Consider the following 18,804-nt stretch of genomic DNA (forward strand, 5'->3'; position numbering starts at 1 on the left):
CTTTATCCTTTTGTTTTTGTAGTATTATGACATAAATGATTGTACCATATTGAAAGCCTGCCATGTGATTGTCTATTTTTAAATGCTCATTTATCCTACCCAACATTAAAAATGTCTAGCAATAATTCACAAAACATATGAAATGTAAACTTTTGAGCTTGATAAAATCTGATGTGTCTAGAATTAGCGTGCCACAGTTCTGAGGTCTTAAAAAACAGATCAGCATCAAAAAGGGATTCAAACAAAGTTAAATCCATATTTTAAAATGCTTGGCCTATCCCTTTCTTCAAGGCATCTATGCACGTAAAACTGGAAGTTAAGTCCTATTAAACAAAGTGAGACTTTTGAGTAAAGATGACATGGTTCGAGTGTGATGGATTATGGATCTTAGCATACAATTAATAGCAAACTGTTGGTGCCAAGAAGATCAGTGTGTGTTGTGTGTGTGTGTGTGTGTGTGTGTGTGAATCATTATAAACTCTGCAGTCCTATTTTATTTAAACTAAAGATTTATTGTTTTAAAACAGATAACAGTATTTCCATTTGTATCATAGATTTTTTCCTACGAATTAATATGAGAAGCTGTGACTCAAATTAAAAGCTAAACTGTTTATAAAAATATTATTAGTCCACCAAGTTTCCTTTTTCTCTACTAAAATATCTGATGACTGTTGCTTCATATTATGAGGCACCTCTCTTATGAAACATTCCTTCCCCTGAAATTAGATTGGCCCCATCACTTTTGATATTCCAAACGGTTCTCACGACCCATGGGAGTAGAGACCTGGCTAGATGGCTCAACGGTTAAAGCCATTTTTCATTCTCCCTTCACTTTGATTGTATTTTGGATATTTAGACTATTGTTATTACAGTTTTTTATATCTGAATTTGCTATTTTTATATTATTTTATCTTTAATATAGAAAAATATGTTTATCTGGGCTGTGCACCACCCAGAGTTGCCTTTAGTGAAATTTGGTTGATACATAAAAAAATAATGTTAATAGTTCATGTTACTCTGATCCCATTCTGTATTATTGAGGGTTGTAATGATAAGAACCACGAAACTTTATAATGTTTTGTCATGAAGTAAGTTGCATCAGTTGCTGAGGACTAGGTCCGTGGTTGCTTTTTTCAAGAGTAGTAATATGCTTGTTGTGTATTATAAGTAAATATAAAGATATGGTGGGTTAAAGATGTGACATATGAATACTTAAATATCCAGTGTTCAAATAAAATATAAAATAAAAGCAGCTAAACAAATTTACCCAAGCAATATAACATCTGCCTCTCTAATATTACAGAGATGATCAGCATTTATGGAATGTTGGAACAGAAATTTGAAGACATTATACTGTTAGTATCACCATACCTGGGTTACAAAGATGCTGATGTCCAGTAGATACTACAAAGATATCTTTGGTGCCATCTAAGGGTTATAGATTTTTGCAACCCAGGTCTAGTGGCCCAACTGTAAAATCAAAATTAACTTTTGTTGCTATAATGTAATTTATAGGATAGACCAGTGGTTCTCAATTTGTGGTTCAAGGACCTCTGGGGGGGGGCACAATATCGTCATGGGGTCCACAAAGGCTTGAAGAAATGTTATGATTTAAATCTTCAGTTAAATCTTGGGGGTTCACGACCATCACAAAATATATTTAAAAGGGTCCATGGTGAAGAAAAGATTGAGTGCTACTGGGATAGATATTATGTAATTTTTTTAAACAGGAAAGAAGTTACAAGAATGCTAAATATCATTTTATTTTCATACATCTGCCAACGTATTATTCTGATTTGTAAATTTTAAAAACGTATTATTCTGATTTGTAAATTTTAAAAAACAAGAGAGAATTTCTAAATAAACATGGACTATATACCTTACCTTCTAATGATAATTACTAGAATGGACAGGCCATGGCACAAACAGGGTTATTTTCAATTAGACAACTGAGTGAGTAGATAGCAAAATAATGTTTATTTTCGGAATGTTTAAACAAGATATGTGATTTCATAGAAATTACAGTGAAATAACATTTTGTTACCTTACCTTCTAATGATAATTACTAGAATGGACAGGCCATGGCACAAACAGGGTTATTTTCAATTAGACAACTGAGTGAGTAGATAGCCTCAGTATGTATCAAGCTACATATCTGTGGCACTTCTACCCTTCAAAATAAAATAATAGTTAAAAAGAATAATAGTTAAGACATATCCATGGACAAGTTATTGCATCATAACTTATAGAAAAATGTTTATTAAGTATTCTATTCCAGTGTTAAGAAGGAAAACAATATATCTCCAATCTTTCTTCTGTAGGTGCCTGTGTCAGTGGCCATGATGACTCCCCAAGTGATCACCCCTCAGCAAATGCAACAGATTCTTCAACAACAAGTTTTGTCTCCTCAGCAGCTTCAAGCACTTCTTCAACAACAGCAAGCAGTTATGTTACAGCAGGTAATGTTGGATACTTCTTTGGATAATTATCAGAGTTTCGGCTTATTATATAGTCAGCCCTACTTGCTAGTGAGAGGTCATGTGTTTGCTTTCGTAAAAAGGAATAATATAAGTCTGTGACAAATTCTCTTAGCCTAAAACTTTTTCAAGGGCCTAGAGAATCCATTTTTCAACTTTGAATACAACTTTAACATCTCGTTCAGGAACAATAATGGCAGGTGGAGTGTGAAGAAAGGAATTTTAATTTTTTAATCCCTCCTTTATTATTATTTATAAATATCTCACAAATGTACCATCTTCCTTCTCCTATTTTCTCCACAACAACCCTGAAATAAACCAATGTTTAAATGTTCAAGAACTTAGGTACTTTTTGAGTGATCAATTGAACAAATAATGTAAATAGACTTTAAGATCACAGTTGCTTTAAAATTATATGATGTTAGTGATTACTTTTAGATAACTGGAGGGGGGCTGGGAAATTTGAATTTAACTTTTTTTTTAATCAAATGAAAACAGAAGTTGGAATGAGAAGAGTAAATCTGGAATGAAAGTCAAGAATCCCTGACATTTCTGATTGAAAACCAAATAACAATATTGTCATATAACATTACGTCTATTACCCTTTTCAACTGAACTTAGGAGGAATAGAATTAATTATCACGATGAAAATAATGTTTATTTTCGGAATGTTTAAACAAGATATGTGATTTCATAGAAATTACAGTGAAATAACATTTTGCTATACATCTGGCATGCTGCTAATCCTGCACAGGCAGGTTATTGAACTCTCCACCCTTATTATATGTGAGGAAATTGATATTGTTTAGAGAGGACAGGCAGTCAAGGAAGAAAAGGAAGGCATGAAGGTAGGAAGGCATTAGTTTGCCTTTGCTGCCCGTGATCTAGAATACAGATCTTTTTTTTTTTTAAAGGATACTTTGAAATATGCACTGGGATATTTCAGACTTGACTTTGAGGGGAGAGAAGTCTATATAGATTTGCAGCTTCGTGTTCTATTTTTGTTTTACGGTATAGCTTAGCGACCACTTTGCCACGTGCCAATCTAGAAGAGTTTAGGAGATGCATAATATGTGAAACTTTACCTTTATTTATTAAAGTCAAAATGATTTATTCAGCAACAACTTCAAGAGTTTTACAAGAAACAGCAAGAGCAGTTACATCTTCAGCTTTTGCAGCAGCAGCAGCAGCAACAACAACAACAACAACAACAACAACAACAGCAGCAGCAGCAACAGCAGCAGCAGCAGCAGCAGCAGCAGCAGCACCACCCAGGAAAGCAAGCAAAAGAGGTAGAGCCTAAATAACTATTATTTCTGCAAGTAGAGCAGCTGGGGAGGAGAAAAATAAGTTATTATCAACATAATACGTTGATTTTTGTTTGGTGTTTGTTTTTTTGCAAAGACCGTCTTTATAAGAAGCTATTGGCATTGAAATAATTCTAAGATAGCTCATGCAGACAATGTTATGTATAAATAATGCCCCCTTAAGATATGTTCATATAGAGAATATCTTGGGTGAACTAAGATGTCTGTAGATACAGATTTTGCTTCTTAAGGATGATTCCATAATTGAAGAGGTTGGGAAAAAATGCTCTGTGCTGTGATTGCAGAAATCACCACCAGGAAGTGACAGCTGTATCCATGGAGATTCTGGTTCATACAAGGCATTCTCTGTGCAAAAATGTCCTTGGGGAACATTGCAAGAAGACAAAACTGACTTCGTGAAATGGCCCATAGAATTGGTAAGATGATCAGACAGATTGCTAGATAGATAGATAGAATAAACATGATCCAATAAATAGTTGGGTTACACAGACTGGAGGTTATTCAGAATGGTTTTTATGCTGGGCATAATATTCACATTGAGTACTCCAAATATTCATTTAATTAAAATGATGAATTCTATATAATTTTATATTTCAACATTTTAAACTTTAAAGAACTAACTTATATAATCAAGGATATTATTTTAATAGTTCATTTGAAATCTTTCTATGAGAATGCTATTGTTCTTAGCCCTTTCATCCTGAAGATCAGTGCTTAAATACATTCAGTGAAACCAATGACAAAATAGGATGCTACAGCTTATTTTGTTTGCAGTTGTGAAACCTGAGTTTGCCATCCAGTTATATTGTCTTTCATACAGTGGTGAACAAAGTACTGATTGACTGATATATATATAAGGAAGCTTGAACCGATAAAGGACTTATCTTCTCTTTGTGATATCCCTAGTTCAGAAATGGATTGGATAATAATGGCTAGTAGAAAGTTATAAAAAAAATTGGGCATAGATTTTGAAGTCACAGACCCTGATTAATGAACTCTTACTGTACAGTTTGGAATGGTGAGTAGAAAGTTGCAGTTTGATGTGCTCATAAATCAACATGACAAGCCAGTATCTCAGGCCTGGACTTGTCAGCAGACTGCATCAGCTATAAACATAATATAAACAAACATGTTTCAAGTAGTTAAATTGAGCAGCAAGTATATCCTAGACATTGTCTTGTAGCTTCCCATTATGCAAACATACACGATCCAATTCTGACCTCCCAAGGCATTGTTTCTGTTTGGAGTTGTAAATAGAATTTCAGACAGCTATCAAATACAGAATAGAAATTACTCCCTTATTTCTCCCGAGGCTCTGAGAAATCCACACGACTTACTCCATTATGCAGTCTGTTTTCCAGTGAGTGGATCAGAAGTTTCTCTTGTCATCCAAACTTAAAAAAAATAAGGAAAGGTCTTTCTCTGAAGTGTGACTACATCCTTATATCCTCCTGAGCTTAAAGACTCTAGCTTATCTTGTAACACCTCACAAAATTGGAAGTTAGCACTTTCCTTTATAATAAGATGCTTCTTTACCATGAATATAATGCTAGGGACCTAATGTATTCCAACAAGCACAGCAAAGGAGGTAACAGGCTAGTAAAATGAAGGCTACACCTCAGTTTACTAATAGATCACTGGAGATTTCCTTTATGGGCCACTGCAGTTCATAGTTACTCAGCTGGAAAAATAAGGCTGCTTTTGAATTAAATTTTGAGGTAAAGAATTACGCCTTCATGAATTTTACCTATTTGTTCTTTAAGTTGAAAAAGTGGTTTGTCTTCTTTCTTCTGATTCTTTGCTAAAAAGAATCCTAAAGCGGATCATCTTTCCCACGAAAATCTAATTATTTGTAAAGCGAGTTTTCTTTTTTAAGAAACTAGCCCTATTTCTACAACACAATAGCTATTGCTAATTCATCACGGAAATAAGCCAGAGCCGTTGGCTGAATCTTGCCTTTTTCACTCCTCCGTTACATTTGTCCTTCTGTTTTGAAGCAGCAACAGCAGCAGCAGCAACAACAACAACAGCAGTTGGCAGCCCAGCAGCTTGTCTTCCAGCAGCAACTCCTCCAAATGCAACAACTTCAACAGCAGCAACATCTGCTGAATCTTCAGCGTCAGGGACTCATTTCCATTCCTCCTGGCCAGCCCACTCTTCCTGTCCAGTCATTGCCACAAGGTATGATATGACTGATTTCTAGATCCCCACCTTCTTCCGGTTGTAGTTCATCGTGATTTCCAACTTGGTATTTCTGCCTTTACTTTAGTTTGATTGTTCAAATATTTCAAATAAATTTATTTTATACAAGAGGCTGTGCATATGAGCAGTGTTTTGTATTTTCAAATGTGTAGCTTTGATAGAAGAAACTTTCATCTTTGCGAGCTGAAAACTATTGCAATTTGTGTTCCATTTTTAGTATTTTTTAGTATTTATTTGATTTGTCAATCGCTTACAAGATTACAAGTATAAGAATAAATATAGTTTTGAATACATGAGATAGATACTTATAAGACAAATAAAAAACAATAGGACAGGGACGTAGGCACGATTGGTGCGCTTATGCACGCCCCCTATTTAATTAAAAACAAAGGGGGTAGGAGAGAATACCCGAAATTAAGGTTACATTGCCAAAACAGTTTGATATATTAATGTTGACAGTGCCGTAGCTTAGATATTTTAGGACAAAGTTGTGTGAATCTATCCAAACATAGCACGTTAATATCATAGAGTTATAAGTATTACTCAGTTCAATCAATATCATTGATACTGTAAAAGAAGGATATCAAAACAAACTGTAAAAGAAGGATTTTTACCATTTTTTTTAGCATGTTTTCTGTTATTTTCATGATTGAAAATAATTTAATTAATTATTTTCCATAATTTCAGGTTTTTTTAGTAGATGTCACAGCTCAGGGATATAGGTTGGAAACTGATGGGAATAAGCAGGTTCTCTGAGAGCCTTTTTCACTCCTATATATATATAGTATAGTATATATATAGTATATTCCGTTTTTTTAACTGAATACAGATTCCTTTTGCATTCCCACTTTTGACATATATATATATATATATATATATATATATATATATATATATATATATATATATATATAGTATATTCCGTTTTTTAACTGAATACAGATTCCTTTTGCATTCCCACTTTTGACATATTTTTTTTACCATAAACATATATATATATATATATATATATATATATATATATATATATATATATATATATATATATATATATATATATATAGTATATTCCGTTTTTTTAACTGAATACAGATTCCTTTTGCATTCCCACTTTTGACATATTTTTTTTTTACCATAAACAAGTTACATATATGAAAGGAGAGTGCTACATCTTTGGGTAGTAAAATACTTTTGTTCTTTACCATGGAGTAATGGCTAATATAGTATTTCTCCTTCACAACTGCACTTTTTTTGTATGGAGGTGATATGGTTGCAGTCTTTCCAATAGCAAGTACATTCTACTTTTGTTATAATTTTCATCTCAGAATGTTTGACAGATTAGATTGGAATCTGGATTCAACTACAGAATGGATTAACAAATCATTCCTGTTTTTTGACAATGTAAGAATTGAAAATGACTATAGCTCAGCAGACATGCATATTCTTGGAGAAGCAACACAACTTATTACACTCCACAAATTTCATAATTCTCCCATGAAAAATTGCAATTCAATAGAGAGGACTGTTTTTGAGAAGTATGTACACATCGTACATCTTTGTCCTAAAAGGCACATCAATGTAATGCACATTAATACTTAGCTTAAGATGAAGTTTCCTGTCACACATTGTTCAGAACTTTAGTGTTTTAAATGAGATGTCTGCAAATGTTTAAAATTCTGATAATATTCTTGACTAGTTGGATACCCGTGTTTTGCTACAAAACTATGTGATCGGGCTTAGTTTTGGGGGAGGAAAATAAGCAAAAAAATAAATAAATCTGCTTCTGCCTACCAGCATCCATCAGTATTCACCCGGCTAGCATCCTGTCACTGTGAGTTGAGGGCTGTTTGGAAACTGAAACAGTATTTGCTGTGTGGGCAAGAAGGTGACAGCAAGGAGCCTGGGTGTGGCTTAGCTCAACTGTTCTGTACTAAAGCTGCTTGTTGTGAAACTAAAAATGAAACTGAAACTCCTCTGCTTGTGTTTTGCAATTGGAACAGATTTCTTTTCAGGTGGGGAGGGGAAGTAGAACGCCTTAGCATCAGAGCCGGTTAATAATAATATACAGAATACTAATGCTCTGATGGTCATTTTGAAAAATCCTTTGTTAGCAAGCATCTAGAAGCCCAGAGGAACATAAGTGCCAAATTTCAAGTTTGTAGGCTTTACGCTTCTGGAAATTTTGTAATGATGCATGAGTGGTATTTCACTTTTATATATATATAGATTAATTGAATAATTTTAATTAATCACAACATTTCATCATTCAGCAATAAAATCAATGCAGGTGAAAGTCATATGAATTTATCCATATGTTTCTCAAATTTTTAATGAGATCAAATCCTTCCAAGTATAAGTAGGGCAGAAATAGTACATTTTGGTCCAGGTTAAAAGATATAAGATTCAGTGGGAAAGGGTGTGGTTATTTTTATTATTGGCTTACATTTATGTACCCTTTAAAGAAAAAAATACCAAAAAAGCAAAAGAAAAAAACCCAAAACGAACTAGCTGCGTTGCTCCATTGAGTGCAGTTTAAAGTAATGGAAATTGCAAGTACTGACCCATTGTTATTATAAGACACGGAAAAACATACAGTACAGTACAGTATTGATTATTTTTTTCTTATAGTATAAATGCACAAACAGGAGTTTGATCTCATGTGAAGATTCTTACATAAATAATCAATTAACATTTTTTTAAAATAGAAGTTTAATATGGTTCTGGTGTTTAAAATGTATGGTTCCTCCAGATATAGAATAATTAAATTAGTTATTAGGATATGAATCAAATTTCTGGCTTCTCAAACTGAGCTTCAGAAAATCAAGATAAATTACTTGATTTCTCCCAAGCAAAAGAGACTAAAACCTTCACTCTTCCTGGGCCTGCAAAAAAGAAAAACTTCTTTATGCATTCCAAGAAAGCATTCACTCCTGGCTTGAAGGATTTTTTTGCTCTTTATCATCTTTCTAATACTCTTATTTTGTTGTTGTATACATTATTTGCCCTTCTCCATATCAAAGGGTTGTCCTAAGAAACAATGCTCACATGCTGTCACTGTTTATCCTATCCTCATTGATCATTCTTCTGCGCAGTGCTTAAGGTATGAAGGGGGGATTATATTGTATTGATTATAATATATTGATCAGGATTCTAATAATTTTGATAATTGGTCTAAATGTTGAAAGGCTGCTGAACAATTAATTAACCTTTTGTGCCATCCTCATTAATTGAACCCCCCCCCCCCATTCCATAAGAGAATTGCTTGAAACAAAGGGAGGTAATTGGCTAATAGGAAATCACTTGGAAAAATATCAAATCGCTCTTCTAGATAATCCCCACGTTCCGTTAAAGTAGAGCACCCAATTTAACTCGGCCACCTTTCTTCCCCAACTGGGACAAGATATTACACATGATTGTGTTCAAATCATTTCTGAGGTGTTTTCTGGGCACCCAGATTTGATTTGACCTCGGGGATGCAGACAGGGACCTGTATAGAGATGGCAGGGAGAACAACAAACTGGGTCTCCCCATTGGAGCTTCAGCTCAGAAAACTGAACTTACCGCCTTGACTAGAGCCTTGGAGTTGCCAGAAGGTGCAGTTATTAATACCCTGTTTCTCCAACAATACGGCCTCCCCCCAATAGGAAGTCCCAGCATGTTTTATAGGCATGAAATGAAATTAAGCCCCTCCCCCCAAATTAAGGCCTATATTAAAACATGCAAAATGGGGGGGGGATGGTGGGGGGCGGCTTGCCGTTAGGAAGTACTTTTGTTGCACACCAGGATATGGTGCTGCCTGCGTTGACCCCGATACGAAGTGCCCCACCAACGCCGAGGTCAACATCCAAGCCATCGCCACCCGCCCGCCCAAAGATGCAAGGGGGGGGGGGAATTAAGTCACCCCCGAAAAGACGACCTAGCCATTTTTTCGGGGCTCAAAAAAAAAAAAGACCCGGTCTTATTATATGAGAAACACGGTATTTATACTGATAGCAAACTTGCTTTTGGAATGGTACTTGTCTTTGGTACCTTATGGAAAGAGAATGGATTATTAAATATGGGGGTGAGATATTACGTTTGTTGGATGTTGTTTTGCTTACTAGCAAAGTAGCTGCTATATATGTAAGGGCCCACAGTAAGGATGACAGTAGATACAGTTGTGGAAATAGTCTTACTGACTACACCACCAAGTCTGTTGCCTCAGGCCCCTTTCTCCTTGTATGTGTGTCCACTCATTCGCTCTCAATTTCCTGTGCCATGTCCATCATATACTACTCAAAATAGGCACAGAGCTCATAAAATGGGTGCTGTTTATCAGGGGAATTGGTGGGAGAGAGATGGTAAAACAACACCTCTCAATACATGAGTTATGGGTCCTTTTGAGAGAATTACATGCAAACACACATTGGGGTACAAAAGCCATGACTGAATTTCTGTTAAAAGACTATATTTGTCCAAGAATCTTTGATAAAGTTCTTACAATAGTCAGGCAATGTGTTATTTGTCAAAAAAAAAAAAAAAAACACCAATCCTGTACTCCTGTGCTTCAATAGGTTGCAAGTTTGCTGAGTGGTCCTTTATAAAATTCCCACTGTTGACCAGGGCAAGGCATGAAATTGATCCCCCTGCTAAGTGTTTTAAGTTTTCTGACTGCTGATCAGGGGTATTTATATTGCAACGGGTGAATCTATGGACTATGGAAGATTAAAGGCATTCAGGATTTGATGATTTATGCTTTATAAACTGCTATCCCTAAGCAGAACAATCTTGGAAAAATATATGATATCCACTGTACTTCCAAAAAGCCTGAGTGATTTCTTTGAGCTTCTATATCAGGCCTTTTGGAAGTACGGTGATCTGAATCCAGAGGTTCCAGAGAACCACTGTTTAATATGCTTTTTATTGATCAAAGTAATGCCCTGATATCAGACAGAAAATGCAAAAATTGGATGGCACTTCCACTGGGAAAAAAAAATGGAAAAGCTGCTACAAGTGCCCTTTAGAGTTTAAGTTGCTACACCTGAAGTAGAGGCTAAGGACACCAAGAAGGAAAGTGCAGTGTTTTGCTGCTTGCAGAAGCCCTACAGAAAGAAACATTAGAAGAGGAGCAAGGGGGGGGTTATCATGAAAGAGGTGGGTGAGGAGGTCTTGTCACGAGCAAGGTAATGCTGTCCATGCTTCAGGCTACTCAGAGTAATCAACCACAATTATTTTCCCTGCAGCCCAGCCAATGCAGGATCTGTAAGAAATTGTGATGTCTCCTGTGGATGATGACTCCTCCACGTCTTCCTCGGAAGCCTTGAGGTAGAATGAGAGCATTCCTGGCATGACCCAGGACTGCCGGCTGACCCAGGACTGCCGGCTGAGCATGCCTCGGTTGGGGAGAGCTCACAGGCCAATGAGGAAGAGGGGGAGGAGCTACAAGCCTTGGTAGATGCTAGAGTGTGCAGGGCAGAGAGGCCGAGATCTACCAGATTGATGGGCCCTGCCCCTCTTAATGGACTGCACCGGGAGGGGCTATTTAGCACGGCAGGCAGAAGGAAGTGTTGCTGCTGGAAGCAATGTGTGTGGGTCGTAGCCAGAAGGTTGTTTGTGTTTCTGGGACTCTGCAGCTCGTGGATTTAATTCAGTTGCGGAGGGTGCTTATGTTTGTGTTTGAAGCAGCTGGTTATCTGTCTGATGGACTAATTGGCCATTGCCTGGAAAGTTAGTCTGGAGCTTGTTTGTGGCTGGTTTTGCTGAAAACAATCCCCTCAATTCCTGGCTTGGACAATTCCCATGACTTGTCCTTGCAAGCCCTGAAACTGGACCACTGGACTTGTTGACAAACCTCAGTGGAGGCCCTGGACCTCCGAGTGGATTTTGGCTATTTATTTTTGGAACCTACCCAGCAAAACCTTTATTTCTAAGACTGTTGTTGGTTTGGCTGTAAGTTTGTTTTGCTTTGATCAATGTGGTTGCAAGCCAATTATTGTGCTAAGCTCGCAGCTGGGGGTTAACTGAAAACCTGAACTAGAACTGTGTGGAACAGACTGAATAAAGCTCTCTACACCAACCCTGAAGTATGAGAGCAGCACAGAAATTTACCCACTGGAGAAGGGAATGCCCTTTCTGTACCCAGTCTGCTCCACACCTGATCTCTTGTCAGAGATATTAGGGGAACACAGGCAGGCGAACTTTTGTCTCCCAGCTCTTTCACAAATGCCTCCACCTTCACCCCTAGTAAAAATCCAAGTCAGAGGCAGATCTGTGCCATTCTTTTGGTTGACACTGGGGCATCCTGCTCAGTACTCAATTGTCTGCTGAATGGCCTAATAATACATCCCCTGTTGAAATGTCTTTTTTGCGATGCAGTCTCTTTCTGTGCGCCAACACCCCTATTAATGTTGAAGCTTTGCAGGACTTGAAACTATTATTGAAAACTTCCTTACTTATTAAGGAGGTCATTAGCCCCTTACAATACACCAATATGACTTGTCAAAAAACTCAATGGCTCTTATCCTTTCGGTCAGGATTTAAGGGCCATCAATCAGATTATAGTTCTGCTGCATCAGATGGTGCTTAATCCATACACTCTGATCAGTGTACAGTTACATCTTAATCTTACTTGGTATACAGTTGTAGACTTCAACTGCCTCCTTCTGTGTCTCTTTGACATTGTGGTAGCATAATTGCCCGTGTTTGGGGTGGACATTGGTCATCCTTTCTAATTTGGGATCAGATCTGATTTTGAGAGATAAAGTATTCTTGTTCAGTGTAATGGAGGACTTTTAGGACTAGGAATAAGGAAATAGTCTTGCTATTTCTATTTCATCTGTCAGCAGCTTTTTGAAAGAAGTTGGCTGTTTGGATCAATTTCTCTAGACTTTTTTTTGGCAGTTGTTACACTTCTATTTTCAAGGTTGGTTTCAGACAGTTGGTATTGGAAGATTGCATCTATAAGGAGCTGCCAAGAGGTTGTGTTCCAAATGCTCTTTATTGTCTATATGAAACTTCTGGGAATGGCCATTGGGGGATTAGAATAAAGTATTATCAATACATTACTAGTGAATGGCAGCTCTATTTCTCTGAGTCAGGTAATCCACAACTAAACTAGGTTACTTCAGTGCACCAGTAAGCAAATAAGGTAAATGTGAAATTTGATAAAACTGACATCCCTTTGTTTCAGTATAGGAATTGATTGAAATAGTATTTAGTGGAGAGTGCTTGTTGACTTACCTTCAGAGAACAAAGAACATTTGTATTAAATCAATTGGTATAGAGCTAAAATCTTTATCAGATACAATAGCCTTGTATTATTCATTAGTATCCTCAATGTTAGATTAGTATCACACTTCTCTTGTATAGTTCCAGCTAGGTGTCATTAGTTATCGTTGTAAGTTAACAACGGCACTGAGAAAAGTGACTTATGATGATTTTTCACACTTACGACCGTTCCAGCATCCCCATATTCACGTGATTTACATTTGGATGCTTGACAACTGACTCACATTTATGAAGATCGCAGTGTTCCAGAATCATGAGAGCTCCTTTTGTGACAAGCAAAGTCAATGGGAAGCCAAATTCACTTAACAACTGTGTTACTAATTTAACAACTGTAGTATTCACTTAACAGCAGTGGCAGGAAAAGTTCATAGAATGGGGCAAAACTCACCTAACAAATGTCTCACTTAGCAACATAAAGTTTGAACTTAATTGTGGTTGAAAGTCGAGGACAATCTGTACTACCATTTGTATTAAAGCCACTTTTTTATTTTTAGTTTATCATTTCCATTTTGGAAAGGCAGTTGTGATCTTTGCATATATATGCACTTAGCCAAGATTCAAAAATAAGAAAATATACCAAAGGCTATGTAAAATATCATCTAAATATTTCATTAATACCTGTTTTTCAAATATAGTTGCTGCTGTTGGTTGTAGCTTCCTCTTATTGATCCTTGAACAAATTTTTCAAGAGAGATTATATTATGTAGGTTGGTGACCTTTAATTGACTTTAATTGAAATTTGGGGAAATTGTATTTTACTACATGTTGATATATTGGGAAACTATATCATCTTTATTGTTAGCATTAATCCATTAACAACACTGAGTTCATTATATGAACCTCTCACTTTCCTATATTATTGGAGCTCTCTTTCATTTTATAGCTGGCTTAAGTCCTGCTGAGATTCAGCAGTTATGGAAAGAAGTTACTGGAGTTCACAGTATGGAAGACAATGGCATTAAGCATGGAGGGCTAGACCTCACTACTAACAATTCTTCTACTACCTCCTCTACCACTTCCAAAGCATCGCCACCAATAACTCATCAGTCCATAGTGAATGGACAGTCATCAGTTTTAAATGCAAGACGAGACAGGTAATAAGAGAACTCATCTGCTTTTTCATCTGGTATAAATATTCATCAGTATGGCTCACAAAATTAACTTAAAATTCAGCAAGATGTTGCTTTGAACTTAGTCATTTTGATTTAGTTTTTAAAATTGACTATTTAATCAGTTTTAACCAATGAAGAGAACTATCATACTTTCCCTGTCTGATTTATGGGATTTGTTACTTTCTTTGGATATGTTTTTTTTTCTGCCTTATAGCACACAAGGATGACCCTGAAAGAGGGATTTTCTAATAAGCCAATCATGCAATGTAATTTTAAAAATTATATTTCTTCCCCATTTTTTCTCCAAGAGCATAATTCGGCATATATGAACTTCTACTCTCTTTATCCTTAGAGGGTTAAACAAAGAGATTGTAAAAGATTCATTCAGCCATATTAAATTTAAAGCTTGATCTCCATCTCCTCAAGCCACTATGTAAAACTGGACTTATTTTATTTAAGTGATCTTGTTTAACAGTCACATATAAGCCACACTGAAACTAAAGGACATCAGACTAATTTATGAAGTGGTACCAGTAGTGTGCCATTGGTAATAAATAGCAACTGGTTTTTCTGATCAAAATGGATAATTGCTTGTGAACATTGGACTGGATACAAAGGATCTTATTCCATCCAAGTACACCGTTTGGGGACTGAGATTCTAGATCCCAAACACTAATTCCAGTCTTTTGTAATTAGTCAACTAACAGGGGAACCTAAGCCATAGTTCTTAGCACATCAGTGAGTAAGTCTGTTGTACTCATTAACTTCAAAGTTGCTGTAGCAAACATTGCAACATTAGTCTAGAGACCATAATATTTACAAGTAATATTCACAAGACAACAAGAATAAGGGCTACAGACACCCATGACAGTTTAAAAGGGTTTTGAGGTGTTGCATAATATACCTCCAGGATTTGTTTATATGAATGTATCATTTTCTCTTTACTTCCATGCACACATATCTGGTACTTACATTCTATTGTTTTCGCATAACATCATTTCTGAAATATATTAGTGTTGTAGCAAGACTATAAATGTATCATATTATATTGTGATTCTAATAACAGTATATATCTAGGATTTACCTCAGTGATATTTATCTATTTTTTTATTTATTTTGTAAATTTATATGCCAGCCATCTTGCTGTTGAACTGGGTAGCTTACAATATTTATGAAGTTTTCAAAAGTATAGCAGAGATAGTACTGCCATACTATGTTCAATAAAGTTAATTAAATGGAATCATATGTCCATTTGAATTCAACTACTTATAATAATAACTGTGGGCAGTCAATTTTAAATGCATCCTGAAGTTCAGCATCAATATGAAAATGAGATCATTTACACTTCACATATCAATGTATTAGTTAAACTGGCACAGAAGTAGTCACATATATAGCTTACAACCTGCAGTAGCTAGGGCAGCACCCTTATATAAAGTACAATAATATATACAAAGTATATTGGATGCATTTCTCTTCTTTTATCTGCATTTACAAGAAAGATATGAATCCCAGGGTAAAGAGGGATGTTGTGACTTGTCTATCAGGCAGGTAGATATGCATCGATGAGTATTCTTCTGCCTAGCATAAGGAGAGAGAGAGAGAGATTTATGTTATTATTTATTTATTTATTTATATTATTTATGTTATTTATTTATTTATTTATTTATTTATTTATTTATTTATTTATTTATTTATTTATTTATTTGATATTTCATATTTCTAAACTGCCCATCTCCCTCAAAGAATGGCTCTAGCTCCTACATTCTATCTAATCCAACCAGCTCATTAACCATGGTCAGCTTTATTTATTTATTGCCACAATCAAATGACTGGACTATACATGGAAGAGACCATACCATGGGATTTGGCCCATGAATGGAGAGGGGAAACAGATTGGGGGATGAATGCTTTTGCAAATTAGGCTGTGCTGTTCTCAAGCTCTATTTGTTCAAGAGTTCTCTAAGTACCATGAGAAAAATCTGCAAGAACAATTCATGCATGTTAAGCTATGAATTTTGTGATCATGAAGCTATAGTTGAAGTTTAGCTGCCCTCATAGCCAGCTCTCAAGCCTGATTGCCATGGCCTCACTTACTTTGTATTCTATTAGAGATGACATGTAGCTTCTACTTCAACTCAAACTAAATGTTTAATAAGAATTCTTTTTTTTTCCCCAAAAATTTTTATTGATTTTTAAAAAAACAAACATAAACAAACAAAACACAAAACATGAAAACATAAAACATCTTTTTTGAAAGCAGCTTGATCCCGGGTTACATCTCTTCGTACAGACATAAGTTCAAGTTCGTGCTCACTTTTATATACCGTTCCATATCTTATTACCATTCTAGATTTTCTGTATAGCTTCTCCCCTCTTTAAACTCTCTTAATTCTATTTTATTTATTTCATCTCAATTTAAATCATTATATTTATATCCTTTGTCTGTCCTGTTTCAGCTGTCTATTATCTTTTCTCGTTAAAACAAAATTTCTCCTGTAATCACTGATTGGAGTATGGCGCCTTTATATCTTTCCCCTAAGTTTATAACACTTAATATAATACATAACTTTCATTCGGATTCTGCTTAGTACATTCTAAAGCTACACACTATATCTTAAGAAAAGAAAACATTATAAATATATAATATATAAAAAATATAAAATATAATAACAATCCATACCAATTCAACTCTATCGTTAAAATTAATATTCATTTAAATCTTAAACATTTTACACATTACTTTTCAAATAGGTATCATGTTTCTATGGGAACACTTATAGATTTTGCATAGTTATTTCCCCCCATTTCACTTATATAATTAAAATGTTTCCATTCCTTCCTAATTCAATTCTCTCATTTATTTCATTTCATTTATTTTGTTCAAAAAAATTTTTTCACTGAATTACACTGAGTATTTTATCCCATTTTATAATCATATGTTGTTCCAATTTTCTAACATTATTTCTAATACAAGTATAACAATACAATCTTATGTACCTTTGCAGAATCTCTCTTTCATTTATATTTTTACCCATTATCTCTGAATAAGTCCTGTTTCTTTACATCTTGTTCTAAACCTTCATAGCTTCTCTTCCCTTCCTTCCTCCCTTGCTTCTTCACTCTGCCCTTTTTACCCCCTTGTCTCTCCACCTCTATTTCCCCTTCTGTGTTCCCCTTTTCTGTTGCTTTCTGACATTATATCCACTTTTCACCTTATTTTTCCCTTTTTTGGTTGTTTTTTTAGGTCTTAAATCCTCCATTCTCTTTTCCCCCTTTCCTCTTTCTTCCCCAGATAAAGTTACTTGTTCATTAAAGATGGCTTCTTCTTTGTCCCACTCTCCTTGTAGCTCAGTCTTTTCTTGTAATTTCTCATAGGTACAGATCACCATTTCTAAGAAATGAAAAACGGAACCAAAAGAGCCCTTCCCTTCTTGTTCCTCTTCTTTATATTTTTTTAAATTCCATTTTCAGTTCATTCACAAGTGATGCCATTGTAAAAAAAAAATTAAACAACCACCCAAGTGTTTTTAATCATTCAGATATAATTTTCAAAAGTCCCAAAGTCACCAAACAATCCAAATACACACAAGCTGTTTCATTCAACACTTTCTTCTTTTTTCACTTTCTCTTCCTGGGGTTACAATTTAGTTACAAAGTTCCAGTTAAAATGTATCTTTTAGAAGTCTTATTACGATTTAACTTTAGATTCTTTTAAATTCCAAGCACCCTCCTCCAGCCAAATCTTGCTCTTATTTCTTTTCCTCTCCCTTCCCACTTACAGCAAAAAAAAAAAAAAAAGTTTTTTAAGTGTTTAGAAATCTTTATTGTCCTCTTGGCATTTAATTTTCCAGTTTAATTACCTGCTGATGCCAAAGCGGTTTTTTTCCGATTTCTCATTCATCTGCTGTCAACATAGGGAAGGAGAGTGGAAAAAAAAACTTTCCCTTTTCACTTTCATTCGCTGCTTCCGATTCTTCCTTGGGAGCGATGTATCTTTTTTAAAAATTTAAGTTTCAGGATATCTTAGTTGTTGCTTCTTATCCCGGTCAGCCAAAACTTTCACTTCTTAGCTTCCTCCTGCACTTTCTTTTCCGGATGAGTGCTTCTTTGAGGCAGCCATTTCTGACCACCGCTCATTCGCCTTCGGAAAAGGGAGTTTAGTCAGCTGAGGAGGAGAGGTGCAGCTCCCCTCGAACCCTGGCGGACCTCTACGGGGTGGCTTAGCCCCGAAGCCAAACTGGCTCGGCGAGCCCAGGCAGAAACCATGCACTATCGCAGATTCCTGCCTGCCGCTGAAGCGCTGCAAACCGGAACCCATGTTTAATAAGAATTCTTACATGTGCCAGAACCTACTATTTGCACTAGATCCAAATTTCCTCACTACTTTGGTGATATAGAGAAAGCTACTAATGTGCA

At 35.7% G+C, this 18,804-nt stretch overlaps 1 protein-coding gene across 5 annotated transcripts in view; it reads left to right on the forward strand.

Moving 5' to 3' along the window:
* The window catches only part of FOXP2 (forkhead box P2), a 658,430-nt gene that overhangs the window by 569,567 nt on the left and 70,059 nt on the right, over window positions 1-18,804 (forward strand). For 3 of the 5 annotated variants that reach the window (XM_087969290.1, XM_087969289.1, XM_087969293.1), the window contains 5 exons: window positions 2,322-2,459; window positions 3,596-3,769; window positions 4,090-4,221; window positions 5,812-5,986; window positions 14,157-14,367. In XM_087969290.1, the coding sequence (XP_087825416.1) occupies window positions 2,322-2,459; window positions 3,596-3,769; window positions 4,090-4,221; window positions 5,812-5,986; window positions 14,157-14,367 (830 nt within the window). The remainder of the gene's footprint in view (window positions 1-2,321; window positions 2,460-3,595; window positions 3,770-4,089; window positions 4,222-5,811; window positions 5,987-14,156; window positions 14,368-18,804) is intronic. The other 2 variants (XM_087969291.1, XM_087969292.1) reach the window with 2 other exon arrangements.

The sequence above is a fragment of the Notechis scutatus genome, chromosome 6, assembly GCF_049901735.1.
Source record: "Notechis scutatus isolate UNSWTSFEM ecotype Mainland chromosome 6, rNotScu1.2, whole genome shotgun sequence".
In the NCBI taxonomy this organism is placed as follows: Eukaryota; Metazoa; Chordata; class Lepidosauria; order Squamata; family Elapidae; genus Notechis; species Notechis scutatus.